Consider the following 20,076-nt stretch of genomic DNA (forward strand, 5'->3'; position numbering starts at 1 on the left):
GACATCAGGCAGGAGTCTGGGACCATAAGAAATAGGAGCTGGAATAGGCCATTCCGCCCTTCGAGCTCTCAAGATATTCAATAAGATCATGATTGATCTTCTGCCTCAACACCTTCCCACACTATCCCCCTACCCTTTAGTATCCAAAAACCAATCAACCTCTGTCTTGAATGTGCTCAACAACTGAGCACCCACAGCTCTTTGGGATACAGAGTTCCAAAGATCCTCAATCCATTGAGTGAAGAAATTTCTCTTCATTTCAGTTCTAAATGGTCGACCCCTTATTCTGAGACTGTGACCCCATGTTCTAGATTTCCCAGCCGACATCTACCCCTTAAGAATTTTATATGTTTCAATGAGGTCACCTCTCATTATTCTAAACTCCAAGGAATATAGACCTAGTCTACTCAATCTCTCCTCACTGGGACAATCCCATTATCCCAGGAATCAGTCTAGTAAACATTGGAAACGAGGCTCTGGTGTTGATATATCTTTTAAAGAACTGGCATGTGCAAGTCCTGTAGGAAGAAAGGGACTCAGGTGGGATCAGTATGAGAAAATGCCAACACGGGTGAAAAGAATGTTTAAAAGTCTTGGACAGAAGCCGAAGCTGAGCGTAATAACCCAATCGTTCAGTGCTTTAGCAGTAAGAAACCAGCCAGATAAAACCCCTAAAACTTACTAATGTGACTGAAAGATGTGGCGCATGAGCTAGTGAACACATTAATCTATTACTTGTGAGGAGAGGCAGTGCCGATGGCGCTCCTCAATTTGAAATGGTGGAGCTCACGACTTTGATCTAAATAAAGTGGAAGTCCTCGATAGACTTAAAGGGCTCAAAATAAAATCATCCCAGGGTACTGAAGGGGATAAGGTAGGAGGTTTGTGAGATTTGTCAAGGATAGAGTCAATGAACCCTGGAAGACACCAACAGACTGGAAACAGCCTAAAACATGGCACTCATTTCAAAAAGTGCAGCAAAGGAAATATTGCCAGTTCAGAACCACTGGTTTTAGTTCACTATCAGATAAAACAATGAAATCAAATATCAAGATTAAATATGAGGACTACTTGTCATTTGGCCCAGTGAGCAGCAGCTCACATATGTTCTATTTTGGAAAGCTGGTTGGTGCAGGTTAGCATTGGAGCCAATCTTTACTCAGTCTTTCATTTATTTACAGAGTTAAGCATACATCTCCTAGCTCAACCATACCACAGTTTCAATAAGTATCTATCTATATGGGCTCAAGTGAAAGCCCAGTTAATGCCCTCCACCTGCATATCGTTAAACACAATTGATATACAATCAACAACATGGATTTATGGAACCAATAGCACAGAAGGAGGCCATGCAGCCCATCACGCCTCTGCTGGCTCTTGGTAAGAGCAGTTGTGCTTAGTCCCGCATCCTCGGTTTTTGTTTATAATCCTGTAAATCCCTCATCCTTAAATACCCATCCAGCTCCCTTTTAACATTATCTATGATTCAGAAGGGCAGATCTGACCTGACCGGCCTTCTTGACTGTTGAGCGGCAGTCAAAATTGTATGTGGGAAGCCCCATGTCACATGAACTCCCAAACAGCAACACACAAAGTGCCTCTGTCAAGAGAAAAATATGTCAGCTCTGAGGTGCATCATATATTGCTTTGGAAATTATCATTTCCCAGTGTGTATTGTGATCAGTCAGTCAGCTACTGCATATTTCAAAACAATTAGCTTTACTTTCTTAATTTTGACAGTTCCTATATTAATAGGACTTGACAATAAAATAAGTTGTCATGTATGACTGCTGATTAAACTGCATTAAATTCTTTGGAATTTAATGGTGAGTTTCCTGTTTAAATAAATGCCACACTCACCACCGCCTTCCTAATTAGGGATGGGTCATTATAGTGGCCTTGCCAGTGACTTCTTCTGGCTTCTCTCATTTTACTCGAGGTCACCAAAATGCTGGTTGATCACCATCTCCATCTCCTCTTGTCAGTGACCCATTTCTCTTCCAATCTCGCTGTGTTTAAGTCCCTCACCACCACTACTTTCAGTCTAGTCTTAGACCTTGCTCATCTCCTTCTTCCAGTCCCATCTCTATCACTCACCTCGTTACGTCCTCTCTCTCCATGCAAGAAATGACCTTACCATTTCAATCCCATCTCGACTGCTTTCTTCAGTGCTCCTACAAACTTCACTGACCCCCTGAAGTGCTGGCTCCTGATCTCGTCCTATCTCGTTACTCAACACATCCATTTCAGCATCTGCATCTCATGAGTATCCAGTCATTGTTCCTCTCTTCTTGATGTTGCCCAAGTTTCTGCACCATAAAACAAGACTGATTTCACAACTCTCTTATAGATTCTTCCTTTCAGTTTCAGTGATACTTTGCTATTGTATAACACTCCACAGCATATCTCCCAGTTACTCCAACCAGAGCTAAACCGTCACCCACATTCCATGAATGAGTAATTTTTAAAAATGTTACTCATCCACACAGGTCAAATAAGTCAATCCTTTCTCCATAAGTCAACCAGTTTGCCATCTTGTCCATTATAGATGCATGGAATTCATTGCAAAATAAAACATTTTGCTAAGTTTGACCTGAAGTGGCACTATACAAATGTAACTTGTCCTATTTATATTAACTACGGTGTCAGCCATGGCTCAGTAGGTGGCAGTCACACCTCCAATTCAAGGAAGATACTTACCTGGCAGGGGACAGACCTTTATTGCATTTCTGCCAGGGAAAGAGAAATGGCTATAACCAGTTGAACTCCTTACCATGGGGTACCTAACACCATCCGAGTCATGGTGAAGGGCAGCGAGCAAGGAACAGGAATGGATAGGACCTTCTTCACCAAGAGGATCCTATTCAAGCTGTGTGGTTTCGAGGCTACGGAGATCTACTGCCTAAAGGATTTCCCCAGTGCTGGTTTCTTTGATGTGACCTTCAAGCAAGTGGCAGCTTGTGTCAAACTTCTGAATGTGTTTGAGGAGAAGAAAGACCTGCCAGAAATGAAGATCCTGACGGCGGAGCTGCTCTTTGCTCTACCATTGCAATGAGAACGGGTTGCGATGGTGCATCTGTACAACCCCTACGTCCCTGTCGCTGACATGCTCACCTTCCTTACCAGGTACTTCGATAAGGCTGGGAGCTGCACTGAGGTTAAAGATAATTTAGGGATCTGGACATGTAAACGCCAGGTTAAAGTCACGCTCAAGACCGACGGTAAGGGAGCCATCTTCCACCCCCCTTCCAGATTCGCTATCGGGGGAAGCCGTGGCTACCTTGTCTACGCTGGGCAACCCAAACATTGTCGCTCATGCGGCAAGTCTGGTCATGTGGCGGCCAACTGCAGTGCTGTCCTCTGCAAGAACTGCAAACAGGAAGGGCACCAGACAAAAGATTGTAAACAGGCTAAGTGCTGCAACCAGTGGGGCGAGGCAAGTCACCTCTACAAGACCTGCCCCAAACGTTGCCGTACTTATGCACAGGCAGCCAAAGCCAACGAGGGGGAAGCAGAAGAAATGCCTCGTGTCACTCCAACTACCAAGGCCCCCAGGGAGAACAACGGGACAAAGGAGGACACAGAAAGAGACAAGGTGGAGGAAAAGATTGGGGCAACAGAAGGCCAATCAACAGCACTGCCCCCTGAACCTCCCACTTCTCAGGAGAGCGAATCAACGGAGGAGGAGGAGGCAGCAGTCGGAAAGCAGCAGGAGGAGTGGCAGCTGGTGAAGCGAGCCAAAAGGAAGAAGGGGCTAAAAAGAAACCAAGCCACTTCCCAGACAAGAGTCAAGAGGCGTCTCCTATCCGACACGGATAACAAGAGCAGCAGCTCTTCGGACGAAGAAGGGCCAGGGCGGCGCCAACAGAAGAAGCGGCAAAACGCTAGGGAGTTGGAGGATGAGACACCCGAGCTCCAGAACATTGGAGACAATGAGGAGAGCAGCGCACCCCAACTTTGCCCACAGCCCGAAGAGGCCAGTGTACCACAACCCCAGGAATCTGGGAACAGTGAGGCGCTCAGCGCACCCCAGCTCCGGGAAGCCGGGAGCAGCAACGCCCCAGAGGGGGAGAGGATTGGAGAAGCTTCTCCAACAGAGGACATTTCAAACCCCGCTCTCTGCACGGACCCCCTGATGCCACCCGAGCAGAACACCGCCAATGGGGAGGTTCAGGACGCTTTCCTCAGCCCATCCAAAGTGAAGCAATTTGAGCACACTACAGGCATGAAGGAGGAGACCAATGGTCTGGAACTCTCAGAGACAACAGGTTTGGTAAGCGACTAACTGCTTTAAAATGGGTGTAAAGATTGTATCCATAAATGTGCATAGCATTAAATCTACTACGCGATGTGTTGCGACCTTGGACTACCTTGCCAATGTCAAAGCTGACCTGTTGTTTCTGCAGGAGTGTGCGATATCGCACCTCAGCTCCGACAGACAATGGTCACGATGGTGGTCCCACGGGCCATCGATCTGGCCGGGTGGAAACGACTCTCGTTCCTCCGGCCTGGGTATTTTGCTGCGGGGAGGCAGCTTCACCATCTCCCAGGTTAAGGAGGTGGTGGGCGGGCGCCTCCTCGTAGCAGACGTAATGTATAAGAATGCTCCACTCCGGTTAATTAATGTCTACGTCCTGTCACGAGGGGCTGAGCGGCTGGAGGTTTTTCAGCAGCTCCCACTGCTGCTGGCAACCTCCAGGCCAGTCATTCTGGGCGGTGACTTCAACTGCATCATCGATGCAGGGCCGACAGCAGATTGGACGCTACGTCCAGATCCCTGATGGAAACAGTAAAGGATGCCAAGCTGCACGACGTCTTCAGCAACACTGCAGACGGAGCGCAGCGTAGATACACCTGGTCGCAGCCTGACGGGTCCGTCTGTTCCAGGATAGATTTCCTGTTTGTGTCCCGTGCATTCGCAGTCAGATCCACCGACGTCAAGCCGGTGTTCTTCTCTGACCACTGCCTCCTACTGGCTGACTGTCACTTAGAGAAGGACCAGAGGGTTGGCAGGGGGGCATGGAAGCTAAACGTGAAACTGCTGACCCCAGAGAACATTGAGGAGCTCAAGAGGGATTACAAAGGTTGGAGAACCATGAAACCCCACTTTGAGTCACTGACACACTGGTGGGAAGCGATCAAGGGAAACATCAAGAGGTTTTTCGTCCTCAAAGGCACCCAGAAAGCTAGAAAGGAACAGAGGGAAATGTCCCGACTCCAGAAAAACATGCAGAACCTGCTCTGGCTGCGGTCGATGGGGGTCGATGTCAAGGAGGAACTCCAAGAGGTGAAGAGCCAGCAAGCCTCGCTCTTTGCCTCGGAGGCCTCCAAGATCATCTTCCGTTCCAGAGTCCGCTCCGTGGAGCAGGACGAGACATGCTCACGTTTCTTCTTCCAAAAGGTACACAGAGAGAGCTCTGTGATCAGCAGCCTGAAGGAAGAAGATGGCTCAGTAAAGTCATCACAGTCTGACATTTTAAGGATCAGCAAATCCTTTTATGCCGGATTATATGACGTGAAGCCCACAGACAACATGGCCTCCCAGTCCTTCCTGTCCTCTATCACAGAGGTCTTAGACATCAGTACATGGGAGAGTCTGGACAAAGCGCTAACTCCTGACGAACTGACTGAGGCCCTTGAGTCCTTCGAGAAGAGTAAAACTCCCGGAAGCGACAGCTTGCCGGCGGAGTTGTATTCGGCTCTGTGGGACTGGATCGGCCCAGACCTGCTAGAAGTGTACTAGAGTATGCTCCTGGCCGGCAGTATGTCAGAATCCATAAGGAAAGGCATTATCACCCTCATCTACAAGCACAAGGGGGAAAGGGAGGAAATTAGAAATTGGCGACCCATTTCACTGTTGAATGTGGACTATAAAATTCTGTCCAAGGTCATCGCCAATCTGGTCAAATCCGCTCTGGAATTGGTGATCCACCCTGACCAGACCTGCACTGTGCCAGGCAGGAAGTACTCTGACAGCCTCGCGCTGCTCAGGGATACGATTGCCTATGTACAGGACAGGGGTGTGGACACCTACCTCATCAGCCTGGATCAGGAGAAGGCCTTTAACAGAATATCGCACACCTACATGGTGGATGTGCTCTCCAAAATGGGGTTTGGGGAGGGAATTCGCAATTGGATCCAACTGCTCTACACTAACATCAGTAGCGCAGTCTCAATCAATGGGTGGGAATCAGATAGCTTTCCTATTAAATCTGGAGTCAGGCAGGGCTGCCCTCTCTCGCCTGTTCTTTTCGTGTGTTGCATAGAACCCTTTGCTGAGTCCATCAGGAATGATCCGGGCAAAAGAGGAGTGACGATCCCAGGTAGTGGAGGCACTCAGATCAAAGTCTCCCTGTACATGGATGATGTCGCCGTTTTCTGCTCGGGTCCGCTGTCGGTGCACAGACTTATCCACATCTGCGACCAGTTCAAACTGGCCTCGGGAACCAAGGTAAATCGTGGGAAGAGTGAGGCCATGTTCTTTGGGAAATGGGCTAACCGATCCTTTGTCCCCTTCACTGTCAGGGCTGATGGCCTGAAGGTGCTGGGGATATGTTTCGGAGGGACCAGGGCACACGTTAGAAACTGGAAGGAGCGAGTGTCTATGGTGAAAAGGAAACTGGGCATGTGGGAGCAACGCTCCCTCTCCATTGCGGGTAAGAACCTGGTCATCAGGTGTGAGGCACTCTCACTGTTGCTGTACGTGGCGCAGGTCTGGCCCATTCCACACTCCTGTGTGGTGGCGATCACCCGAGCCATCTTCCGCTTTATCTGGAGGTCGAAAATGGATTGTGTCCGCAGGGACAGGATGTACAAGCCTCTAGATAAAGGGGGAAAAAACGTGCCCAACATCGCCCTCATACTGATGGCCACCTTTGTGTGCGGCTGCATCAAGCGGTGCGTAGACCCTCAGTACGCAAGTGTCACTACATGCTGAGGTTCTACCTGTCCCCGGTGTTGCGAAGGATGGGTCTGGCCACGATGCCGCGGAACGCTCCAAGTAGTTGGACCGTGCCGTACCACCTGTCCCTCGTGGGAAAATTTATGCAGAGAAACACCTTCGACCACAAGTCCATCAGGCAGTGGTCGGCACATAACGTCTTAAAGGCCCTGAGGGAAAAGGAGAGGGTGGATCTTGTGGGATGGTTCCCTGAGCAGACTGACAAAGTCATTTGGCAGAATGCCTCATCACCAGAACTTTCCAACAAGCACCAAGATGTAGCTTGGCTGGTGGTGAGAAAGGCCCTCCCTGTAAGATCCTTCCTACACGCCAGGAGTCTCACCCCCTCTGCACATTGCCCTCGAGGTGGCTGTGGTGGGGAAGAGACCGTTGTTCACCTCCTTGTAGATTGTGTCTTTGTGAAGAAGGTCTGGAGAGAGATGCAGTGGTTTCTGTCGAGGTTCATCCCGAGCAGTTCTGTGACAGAGGACTCTGTGCTCTACGGGCTGTTCCCAGGGACACACACTGAGACAAACATCAATGGCAGCTGGAGGATCATCAGCTCTTTGGTCTGCCCAAAACTTGTTGGTTTTCCAGCGCAAAGAGTTGTCCCCAGCTGAGTGTTGCAGACTGGCACATTCCAAGGTCTAGGACTACATGCTGAGGGACACAGTTAAGCTTGGGGCAGCCGCCGCAAAGGCGCAATGGGGAAGGGTCGCTGCCTAAGACCTTTCTACCACAGTGCACTGAGGGGCTGGGAACTGTAAAGAGCCCCTCAGGCTGTACAGATTAAAATGAATGTCTGCCAATGATTGTAATATTCATTGTTTGTTCTGATACACCTTGTGATTCATGTTGTAAAAGTTGAACCTGATTGTATTTTTGTAATAGTGATTTGAAATGGTTCGAAATGTTTTTGAAGATTTATGAATAAAGTATATTTTTGCAAAAAAAAAGATTCAAGGAAGATTGTGGGTTAAAGTCCCACTCCTGAGACTTGAGCATATAATCCAGGCTGGCACACCAGTGCAGTACTGAAGAAGTGCTGCACTATTGGAGATGCTATCTTTTGGATGGAACATTAAAATTGAGACCCCTCTCAGGGTAGAGGTAAAAGATGCCATGGCCACTATTGTGAAGAAGAGCATGGGGGAGTTCTCCCTGCTGTCCTGGCCAATATTTAACCCTCAACCAACATTACTAAACACACATTATCTACTCATTATCACACTACACTTGTGGGAGCTTGCTGTGTGCAAATTGGCAGCTATCTTTTCTAACTTGCAACAGTGACTACACTTCAAAAGTACTTCATTGGCTGTAAAGCACTTTGGGATGTTCAGCGGTCATGACAGGCATCTTTCTTTCTTTCTTATGCTGAATAATACTCCTATACAACAACAACTTGCATTTATATAGCTCTTTAAATGAAATAAAATGTTCCAAGTCAATTCACCAGAACATTGCAAAGAGGAATTTAACACTGAACCATTTAAGGAGATATTAGGGTAGGTGAGTGAAAGCTTGGTCAAAGACATAAGTTTAAGAAAGCATCTTAAAGGAGGAATGCAAGGTTGGGACGTGGAGAGATGTAGGGAGTGAATTCCAGAGCTTGGGGCCTTGACAGCTGAATGCACAGACAGCAAGTGGTGAAGTGATTAAAATCAGGGATGCTCAAGAGGCCAGAGCTGGAGAAGTGCAGATATCTCAGAGGATTGTGGGACTGGAGGAAATTGGGAGGGGCGAAGGCCATGGGGGGATTTGAAAACAAAGGTGGCAATTCTGAAATCGAGGTATTGTTTAACCAGGAGCCTATGTAGGTCAACGCGCACAGAGGTGATAGGGGTATTTGGTGTGAGTAAGGACACAGGCAGAATTTTGGATGGCCTCAAGTTTATGGAGAGTAGACCATGGGAAGCCATGTAACATAGAAACCTGGGGGAGAATTTTCGTCCTGCTGTGCGGGCGTGCAGCCAATCGCCACTCACGATCAGCTGCACGTCGCCATTTTACACGCATTTGGAAGCGCTCAGTGCTCCCTGTGCGGGCTGGTGGGGGGAAGAGGTAGAGTCGGGGCCTGTGACCTTTCACGCATGCTTGCCAAAGAGAGCAGAAACCTCCCTGAGGCATGGCGCTGAAATAAATAGAGAAAAAAATTATTTACACATGTCCCCTTATGTGACAGTGTCACATGAGCTGGGACATGTTTATGTGTTTCAATAAAATTTCTTATTTCATTTAACAAAAGCCTTCATGAAAGCTCATCCCGCCCATGGATGAGGTTTCATGATAAATGCAAAGGCCGTCTGGGCTCTTCACCTGCCCCCTGCCAACCTTAAGGTTGGAAGGGCAGCCCTATTAATTGTTTTAATTAGTTTTTAAATGGCCTTAACAGGCCTTTGACAATTCGGCAGGAGCGCAGCCGACTCTGGTGCGCGCCTGCTGAACTGAAGATGGGAATGACACGCGGTGATGTCAGGACGCACACCCGATGTCACCACGCATCATTTTACGTGTCGGCGAGCGGGGCCCCGCCCCCACATGCTGAGCAGAAGATTCAGGGCCCTGTATAAAGCAAGCTGAAACAATTGGACGGAGAGGATTAGATAGATTTTTGCATTGTTAACCAGCTTTCTGAGTCCTTATAAATTCTCAAATATGGCTAAAAAATCCTAAATTTGGGAGCACTTTTTATCTTCTTTATTCTTGCTTGAGATGTGGGTACCACTGGCAAGATCAGCATTTGTTACCCATTTCTAATTGCCCTTGATCTGAGTGGCTTGCTAGGCCATTTCAGAGATCAGTTTAGAGTCAACCACATTGCTGTGGGCCTGGAGTCACATGTAGGCCGGACTGGGTAAGGACAGCAGATTTCCTTCCCTGAAGGACACAGTGAACCAGATGGGTTTTTACAACAATCAATGATAGTTCCATGATAGTAACCATTACTGAGACTAGCTTTTTATTCCAGATTTATTTATAGAATTTAAATTCCACCAGCTGCCATGGTGAAATTTGAATTCTTAGCCTGGGCCTCTGGATTACTAGTCCAGTGACATTACCACTATGCCATCATCTCCCCCAGTTTTAATGTCTCGAATTGCAGACCAGGCTCAAAGGGCCGAATAGCCTACTCCTGCTCCTGAGTCTTATTTTCTTGTATTGTCTGTTGAAATGAGTGAGTGATGCTGTCACAGAAGCAGCTGCTATTCTTGATTGTACCAGAGGATGGCGCATCTATTTCTAAAAACAGAGGGGCAAAAATTCCTGCCACTGCACAGAAATTTAGGCTTTCCTGCTGGTTTGGCCCCTGAACCCGAGATAGTCAAGGGGTCATTAGCATAAAAGGAGCAGCCCCAGTACATTTTTGGCACCGCGTGGGTGTCTGCTCCGGATGGGATCAGGAAAATAAGACTTGAACCTTGACAGTTGGTTAGGTGAGTACACCAGCTCTTTTTGTTTTTAATGCTGCATTGCTGCTTTTTCACCAATGACCAGCATTAGTTCCCCATCAACACACAGGTAAGGAAGTCCCTCTGTTTCATACAGGTAGACTTTCCCTTGTACCCAAGTAGACTTCCTCTATCTCCGTCTACCATCCAAAATCTCTGCATTTCCCCTATTCTGGCCCCTTGCCAATCCCGATTTTAATTGCTCCATTGTGCCTTCAGCTACCTAGGTCCTAAGCTCTGGAATTCCTTCCCTATACCTCTCTGCCTCTCTCTTCCTGTGTGACGCAGCTTAAAGTCTACATTTTCGACCAAGCTCAGTGGGTAGAGTTTTCAGATTTGGGCCAGAACATTGTAGGTTCAAGTCCAATTCCAGAGACCTGAGCACAACATCTAGGCTGACACCTGCTCCTTTAACTATGGTTGCTTCTGCCTGATTCCTAAATGATTACACCAGATATTTTCTGGCCTGGATGACCACACCCTGGGCACTCATTGATAAAAGTTTTCTTATTCAAACATTGATTTCAAGATCCAGGGAGGCCTTGGGAGGCCCTTAAAGCACCACAAAATTTGGAAGTCGATAAGTGGTTTTGCGTACCATAACTTCTACCCAAAAAAAAAGTATTGGTATAATTTATCCACAATTACAACTCACAATCTCCCTGCCGCCTTTTTAAAATAAATCCCCATTGTGGTTTCTGTGATAATTAATTATGTACAGGGTTTGAGTATTACTGAAAATAGAGACATTGAAGCTTTTCATCTTGCACCCATCAGGACAGTTTGCAAGATTATCAAATATCAAATTTCTCCCTTTGAAATTTGGTATTCTTGCATCTGTCCTGATGAGTGCAAGGTGAAAAGCTTTGATGGCATTTTTTTTTCAGCAATAATTAATGACGTTCCCTATTGGTCTAGTTCAGTAGCTGAGAATACATGTAGGTATACTTTGTAAATGTCAAGCTGTATTCTAACTGGGTTAATGCTTTTGTACAAATAACTCAAGCAGAAATGTAATACTAAGCGCCTTAATTGTCCATGAACTTTTTGACCCAAATTTTCTATCTGATCTGGAGCACAGTGCTAAATGTGACACCTTCACCTATCAGCCATGGCTCAATAGGTAGCACTCTTACCTCTGAATCATGGGAGGTGGGTGTTCAAGTCCCTCTCCAGAGATTTGAGCAGAAAATCTAGGATAACACTTCTAATGTGGAACTGAGGGAATGCTGCACTGTCGGAGGTGCTGTTGGATGAGATGTAATGGCACTGGCTGCCCTCTCATATGGATGTAAAAGGCCCCAGGGCACTATTGAAAGAAGAACTGTGGACTTCTCTTGTCCAATATTTATCCCTCAACCAACATCACTGAAACAGATTATCTGGTGATTATCACAGTGCTGTTTGTGGGATCTTGCTGTGCACAAATTGGCTGCTGTGTTTCTTACATTGCCACAGTGACTACACTTCAATGGTACCTTGTTGTTGCAAAATGGTGGGGGTCTTTTACATTCGCCTGTGAGGGCAGACTGTGCTTCAACATTTCATCTGACAGCGCCTCCGGCCATGCAGCACTCCCTCAGGTCTACAGGCGGAACATTTTCCTAGATTTTGTGCTCAAGTCTCCAAAGTCGGACTTGAATCCACATCAATCGCTTGACTCAGAGGTCGGAGTGCCAGCCACTGAGCCAAGGTGAAAGAACTCTTTGCACTCAGCTCCAGAGCAGATAGACCACACGGGATCAGCAAAATTCATGGACACTAAGGTTGTGAAAGGAGCTACAGAGAGTTCTTTTTAGGAAAATCATTGGAACAAATGATGTCGGTCAGGTTCTTTCAAGTTGTGGAAATGAGGTGCATTCCTTCTTCACAGATCTTCCCTCTGGCGACTACATCCAGGAAGACCAAGCCCGCTGTTCATTCCTCTGTGAACTGAACCAGGACTGTTGTGATGAGATGGCGAGCTGCAAGTGCGGCACCAACACGGGCCAGTATGAGTGCATCTGTGAGAAAGGCTACTACGGGAAGGGGCTGCAGCATGAATGCACAGGTAGGAGCTCCCGATCTTTGCCAGTGAGAAGTCACGGGAGAATTTTCACGCCGAATGTAAAACTGTGTCCTTTGTAATACAGCGAGCGTGTACTGGAATTAATCATTTCATCCTATAAATATTCTTTAGCAATGATTATTTTCCTTGAAGAACCAATTTGCACAGGTCTGAAGTGGTAGCAAGCCAAGTCAATGAAGATTTTCACTAGGGACTGCAGCGATCCCACTGAAGATGGTAGAAAAGGAATTTTAAGATACTATACACGCTGGGAAAGAGTAAATAACTGGCTTCTATCTTTTTAATACCCTATTAACAACAGTGAAATTCTAATGATGTTGCACCCATGAGTGCTCAGATGGTCGAGCGATGGTGTGATCCAATGGAGCTCAACTAATGTTATGCGGTAGCCCCACTTGATCGAATGGCATGTTGCAACACTGTTATGACTCCTTAACTAATTGTTCCTCAACGTGTTCCTTACCGCAATTCTTTAGCGTTGCACCAGACAGTGGTTTGGAGAAAGTGTAGCCGCACGTTTCGTTGGCATAGCACGATTCACACATTGATTTTCGCTGAAGAAACTGTAAACGCACTAGGAGCTAGAAAAGCTTAGTTATGGTGCTTCAACCATCAGGAGTTGTGGGCTGGTCTCGATGTCTTTTTCCTCCCCCATAATTTTGTATGCTTGTATATATTCCGCATTTCACCAGGTTGTGGGTTCAAGTCCCACTCCAGAACTTGAGCACAAAAATCAAGGCTGAGTCTCTAGTGCAGTACTGAGGGAGTTCTGCCTCATCAGAGGTGCTGTTTTTCAAATGAGATGTTAAAGTGAGGCTCCATCTGCCTGCTCGGATGGATGTAGAAAAAAAATGCCATGGCACTATTTTGAAAAAGGGTAGTCCCTGGCATTCTGGCCAATAATTATCCCTCAGCCAGGATCCCAAAAATAGATTATCTGGCCATTGTTATTTGTATGTGTTTGAAGTGTGCAAAATGGCTAAAAGTACTTCATTGGCTGTAAAGCGCTTTTGAGACACCCGGTGGTTGTGAGGAGCACTATCTAAATGCAAATCTTCCTTTCTCTCTTTATGCATCAATCGGGAGAGAATGATTGCTGTACACATGGAGCAGGGATAAAAATCAGTTATTGAGGGAATAAAACATGCATATTATTTAGTGCCTACAGTCTTCCGACAGTACAATGTCATCTGTTGAGGAAAAATAAGTGCTAAACTTGGCCAAATAAATTGAGCTTTTAAAAGGTTTTGTAATAAATCAGTCTCCAGATACAATCAAAACCCAAGCAATTCACCAGGTAATTCATGCTACATTGGCTTGTGCTATGGATATTTCATAAAGAATGATATCCAAAATATTACTGATAACTCAATTAATCAAACACAACCTTACATGATGCTTATTAATGAAGGAACGATGCTGCACGTAAAGCTGGGAGCTCAGTTTGAACATACACCACTGGTTTTAGGGGCATTTTAATTATTTCTGGGATGTAGTTATATCGTGGGGTTGTCGTGATATAAACCAGACATCACTCTGTTGGCTTGGCTTGGTCTGGCTTGTTGCAAAATGTGAATCTCCCCAATCCCTAAATAGAAAAGCAAAATCGTCTGAGCAAAACATCCACTGAGAAAACATTTTGCTGAATCAGCGAATAGCTAAGTGGAATGTGACTTGGGGTAGATGTGTGGTGGGACTTCAACATCTGTCATAATGATGGCAATCGGGCCACCCTGGTCTATGATGGAATTTGGCAGGAATTCAAGAATTCCCAGTGAATCCATTTTAAAATGATCCCGGAGCTGAATGATGTCTGCTAGTCCTTATGGGAATGTCCGTCATACTGTAAAGGGTCATTGCAATTGGAAAAATTCTATGGTTCCTACCCAGTTGTCCCCTGAAGGTAAGTTCATTGCCACCAGAATTGGTTTCTCTGGCTGCTTTCAATGTAAGAGGTTTTTCCCTGTTTAAAATGACTGAAGCTCTGTCCTTAACAGATTTTCTGGTGGGGCCCACAGCCCTGATGTCCTGACATCCCCACTGCCCTTGCTCTTTCAACTGCATCCTCATACCCCCTGATCTCCTGATATCCCTACTTCTCCTGCTCACCCAACCCACTCTCCCACTGCCCCCACTTTTATTGACCCCATGCCCCCACTGCCATTCCTATCCTCGCTCAGGCCAGATGGGCAGGTATCTCAACTTAGCTCTTACTTTTACTCTTGTCCTCACCCCTATTTTATGAGGGTTACAGTGACCACCTCCAGCACCTAACACTCTCCTACCCTGCCTCCAACCTGCAAACTGTTCCAGCGATATAATCAGCCGTGAGAGCAGATGATCTATACGCCAACTGCACTGCTGCTCCTGTGGCGACACAACAAGGTTTCACATCTCCATGACGTACAGAGCACAGTTTAAATTGTGGTTCGAGGTCCTGTCTTGAATTGGTTCTGTTCACCCCACGCAACTTTGACTCAGGGGTTTGAACATTCACCAGCAAAGTGATTGCAAAGTGTGAAGGAGTGAACATCTCAACATTTAATGGACCTCCTGCTGCTTGATGGCTTTAAAATGAGGCAAATTCTCTGTGGACCACTAAGGATCAACATTGACCATTCCCAGATTATTATATTGATGTGTATGTATTTTATTAAAATCCATTGACTTGGACTTTCAATGTTACAATTTGCGATTGTGGTATTGTATTGGAATCTAACATTCAATGAGAGTCTGGCAGACTGTTTTATAGGAAAAATGGCTGGAAGTTATAAATCTTTCGGCATGGATTACTGAATCATTTTCTACATGGAAACATTCCTGCCGTTTATCATTTCCATCTGCCTTTTCCATTTGCCACTCTCAATTTGCACTATTAGACGGACTCAAGGGGCTGTATGGCCTCTTCCTGCTCGTACTTCTCATGTTCAGATGAAAGAAATGTCTTTAGCCTCAGTAAAGCCAGCCATTGCAGTATTCAGGAGCAATTCAAAAATGATTTAGACTTTTTTTAGGGGAGTTACATTTCTATCAATTCAGGAGACAACCCGAAACATGCAACTCAAGACTAAATGATGCACATTGGAAGAGCTTCAAATTGACCGATGATTGACTCACATTTATAGTGCCTTCAACATCGTCAAACATTCCAAGGTGCTTCACAGCAGTGTTATCAGACGAGAATTTGACACCGAGACACACAAGGAGACATAACGTGACCAAAAACTTGTTCAAAGACAGAGGCTGGGATTTTCGGGTCCCGCCCATCGCAGGGACAGAAATTCCGGTCTGAAGTCAATGGACCTTTGACTGGTCCATCAAATTTTACACCCTGCCCACGGTGGTTCCCACTGTGGGTGACACAGGAAAATCCCGCTCTGAGGTTTTAAGGAGCCTCTTAAAGGGGGAGAAAGAGGCAGAGAGGTACGGGGGGTGGGGTGGGGGTGGGGGTGTGGTTTGAGGTTTAGGGAAGGAATTCCAGAGTTTAGGGCCCTGGGCAGCTGAAGGCATGGCCGCCAATGGTGGAGCGACGAAAGCGAGGAATGCGCAATAGGCCAGAATTAGATCAGTGCCGAATTCTCGGAGGGTTGTGAGGCAGGAGGAGGTTATGGAGATGGGAGGAGGGGGCGTAGCTGTGAGGCCATGGAGGGATTTGAAAACAAGAGTGAAAATTCTAAAATTGCTAGGCCAGAAGCCAGTGTAAGTCAAACATGTGGTATTATACATATCCTGACCCTGATTTATGAATCTGGAAGCATATGCTATTATAAGATTTAATACTGGGGCCTTCACTTAATTTAATAGGATCTTTCTCAAAATATCAAAGAATAATCATGGATAATGAAGCCCATTTGGATTGTTTGATTTATTGATCTAGAGCGATCCTAATGCCCTCGCATTCCATCATCCAATCACATTCCAGGGATTTTGCCTGCTCTCCTGTATCTGAAACTTATTCCTCAGGTTGAATAATTTGTGTTCAGCGTTATTTCCTGAATGTCTGTCCTAAAAGCCGCCACCTGCAGCTTGAACCTGTGTCCCCTTATTCTACTCCAGCATCTTTTCTCTTGTTAAGATCAATATAAGATAGTCACCAGAAATCCAATAGGGAATTCAGAAGGAACTTCTACACCCAAACAAAATGCTAAGAATGTGGAACTCACAGCCGTTATTCCTATCCTTAGCCAGTTGGCAAAGTATAAATTGTGGCACTAATACTTAGGACAGGATTTTCCCGTCGGTGAGCAGGGGGCGGGGCCCACTTGCTGACACATAAAATGACATAGTATGATGTCGGGCGGAACTCCCAATGTCATCCCGCCCCATTTAAATTTTCAGATAGGTGGGGGCACAGCAAAATCAGCTGTGTGCCCACCGACCTGCTTATGGTCAATTGAGGCCATTGACAGAGTCATTGAAGTAATTAATGGACCTGCCCATCCAACCTTAATGTTGGCAGGCAGGCCAGGAGCCTTGGCGGGCAATAGAAAAAGCATCAAACCTCATCCACCGGCAGGTTTTAAAAAATTTAATTAAAGTTTTTTAAAAAGTTACGGACATGTCCCAACTCATGTGACAGTGTCACATGAGGGGACATGTCAGGGAATTTTTTTTTTCTATTTTTAACAATTTGTACAGTAGAGATGATCTCCCTGAGGCAGCACTTAGCCTCAGGGAGATGAGTGCGCTTTTTCGTGTGCATGCGTGAAAGAGTGCGCTGTTGATTTTGGAATTCCCCCCCCCTGCCTTCACAGTGCTTCTGTGTGGACATCACGCTGGGTGGGCCTTAATTGGCCCGCCCACGCAAAATAGCAATGGCACCCCCCCGCCCGATCGCCCGCACTTCAACTTCCCCCCCAATGGGGGGAAAATCCTGCTTTTATTTACAGAATGCAGTATTACATACATCTGCTCCCTACCTAACAACCCCAGTGTCCCAGCAGTCTCCCTTTATACTCTTTTGACTATACCAGTAAAATAAGATAATTAACCAATTAACCAATTAAACAAACCAATTAGACAAATTAACAACCCCCTAAAGGGGCACTGTAATGAAAAACAGACATTTAAAGGAAACTCATGTAATTATATCAAAATGTTATTTCTGGGGCAGATGAAGCACTCCAGCCCCCACAGTGCCCACTGGCCGCGGAAGGTGTTAAGCGTACCAGTGGACAACGCGTGCTCCCACTCCAGGGATGCGCGGCTACAAACATAGCTGAGGAAGAGGGGCAGACGGTGAGGCTAGACGATCCCCTCAACTGCCTGAACCTATTATTGGCCACGTTGGCCAGGCCCAGGAGCAGGTTTACAAGGTCACCTTCTGCTCTGCTCACCACAACTTCCGCTCTGCTCGCCCCCCGTCCCCTCCACACCGGGTGGCCTATGATCAGAGTCAAGGGGCTGAATCGCTACCAAAGGTTGAGGCTGCAACCTCGGGCAATCTACATAAACATGGAACATATCTGCAGAAAATACAGGCAGCCTGGGAGTCTGTGAACCATCTTAGCCTGCGTTTGTACGGGACTGCTGCATGTTACACCCTCCATGCCAGATCCCCAATGGTAAGGGGGAGCCCTCCACTGGGACCTCCCACCACCCCGTCGGACGGCATGACAGAACGCCACACCATGTCCGGACAATTGACGAGGGCAGTGAAGTGAAGGATGTGCGGCAGCAGCCCATACAGGAAACCCATCCACGCAGAATGCAAAGGCACAGAGGGAATTTCCGCGCAACGGCTCAATTTGTGGGGCTGAGGTTCCCAGGGGAGGTTTCAGGGCTTGAGGACAATGTGAAACTCTGAACGGGGGGTCGGTCGAGATGGGAGTCACCACGCACTTGAGCCATCTCGACACCAGGGGTGCGGTATCAGGGCTGAGCATCATGGCTTTAAGGCTCTGGATGACATTGGCTGCGAGCTGGACATCGACCGGCTTATGGCGCACCAGTTCATGTGGCATCCTCCAGCCCGCTCCTCTGCCATCCAACACGCTCCAGACCCTGGTCGCCCCAGTAGCTCGATCCCTCCACTCTACCAGCCACATGAACCCGTACTGTTGGAGGTTCAGATCCCTGAGCAGTGGCTCCGGCTACCACTCCTCACAGCAGAGAGCTCCGGTGTGAAAAAAAAAACAACCTCCGCACTCTCATCTGTCTTCCACTAGCCAGTGTATCATGGCAGTGGAGACAGAATTAGAGTCTTAAGAGCCTCGATAGGCCTATGGGTCAGCAAGCTAATGGGCGCCTTACTCACCTCCCACCCCCCCATATTCTGGGACCAGATCGGGGTGGGGAGGAAGGCAGCGGGCTAGTCAACCATCATATTTCACATTCCACTACCGAAAACACATCCAACAGGAGGGTTGTAAAATCAAGCCTCTCATTGCTTTTTTCCTTTTTGTGCTCAAGCCTTGGAATGGGACATGAACCCAAGACCCTCTAACTCAGGTGTGAGAGTGCTACTCACTGAACCACCGCTGGCATTGCTTCTTAACGACCAAACAAGATGCAGTACTCAAGGTGAGGTCTGGCGAGAGTGCTACAGAATAAGAGCTCTACCTCCTCCATTTTATTTTCTGTAGTTTTGACGACATGGTTCAACATCCTGTTGGCTTTGTTGGTTACTTGGATGTGTTTCCTAAGACTGCTAGGTGCCTTCAGCTTCATCCATAGCTACTCCAGTGCCATTCAAGGAATACCAGGTTCATTTTATTTACATCCTACATATAGTATTATATATTTTTCTGCATTAAATTTCACCAATGCCATTGTTCACCCAATAACACATTTTGCCCAATACCTGTTTCCGACACTTAACTGTCTCCCCTAGCTTTGTATCATCTTCAAATTTTCCCTTTTTTGCATTAAGTTTCTCAATCCATGTTTACGTACATTGAGAAATAATAGAGGTCCCTACCCCATCCACAAACATTCACTCCCTCCACCACCAACGTAGCAGTGTGTACCATCTAAAATATGCACTGCAGGAATTCACCAAGGCTCCTTCGACAGCATTTTCCAAACTCACGACCACTGCCACCTAGAAGGACTAGGGCAGTAGACACATGGGAACACCACCACCTGGAAGATCCCCTTCAAGCCACTCACCATCTTGACTTGGAAATATACTGCCGTTCCTTCATTGTCACTGCGTCAAAATCCTGGAACTCTCTCCCTAACAGCACTGTGGGTGTACCTACACCAAATGAACTGCAGCGGTTCAAGAAGGTAGCTCACCCCACTGGCTTCTTAAGGGCAGTTAGGGATGGGCAATAAATGCTGGCCTAGCCAGCAATGCCCACATCCCATAAGTGCATTAAAAAAAACTTTACTCTGTATTGTCTACGCTCCCACCCCACTCTATCGCACTCCCATATAATACTTTGAATGAATTGTTTCCCACTCTTTGACCAATTTCGTATCCATTCCCAGGGTCTATCCTGAAGCCACACAGCTTTGAATTTGCTTAATTGCCTTTCATGGGGTACTTTGTCAAGAGCCTTTAGAAGTTAAGATGCACCGCACTATGGGATATGGTAGCCTATTGGCTTTGTTACTGGGTTAGTAATCCAGAGGCCTAGGCTAGCCTAGGAGACATGAATCCAAATCCCATT

General features: G+C 46.7%; 1 protein-coding gene across 1 annotated transcript in view; it reads left to right on the forward strand.

The window, feature by feature from the left end:
- Positions 1 to 20,076, forward strand: part of svep1 (sushi, von Willebrand factor type A, EGF and pentraxin domain containing 1) — a 232,852-nt gene that overhangs the window by 20,332 nt on the left and 192,444 nt on the right. Inside the window, exon 5 of the mRNA XM_041185318.1 lies at positions 12,266 to 12,442. Within this exon, the coding sequence (XP_041041252.1) occupies positions 12,266 to 12,442 (177 nt within the window). The remainder of the gene's footprint in view (positions 1 to 12,265; positions 12,443 to 20,076) is intronic.

The sequence above is a fragment of the Carcharodon carcharias genome, chromosome 4 (assembly GCF_017639515.1).
Source record: "Carcharodon carcharias isolate sCarCar2 chromosome 4, sCarCar2.pri, whole genome shotgun sequence".
Classification (NCBI taxonomy): Eukaryota; Metazoa; Chordata; class Chondrichthyes; order Lamniformes; family Lamnidae; genus Carcharodon; species Carcharodon carcharias.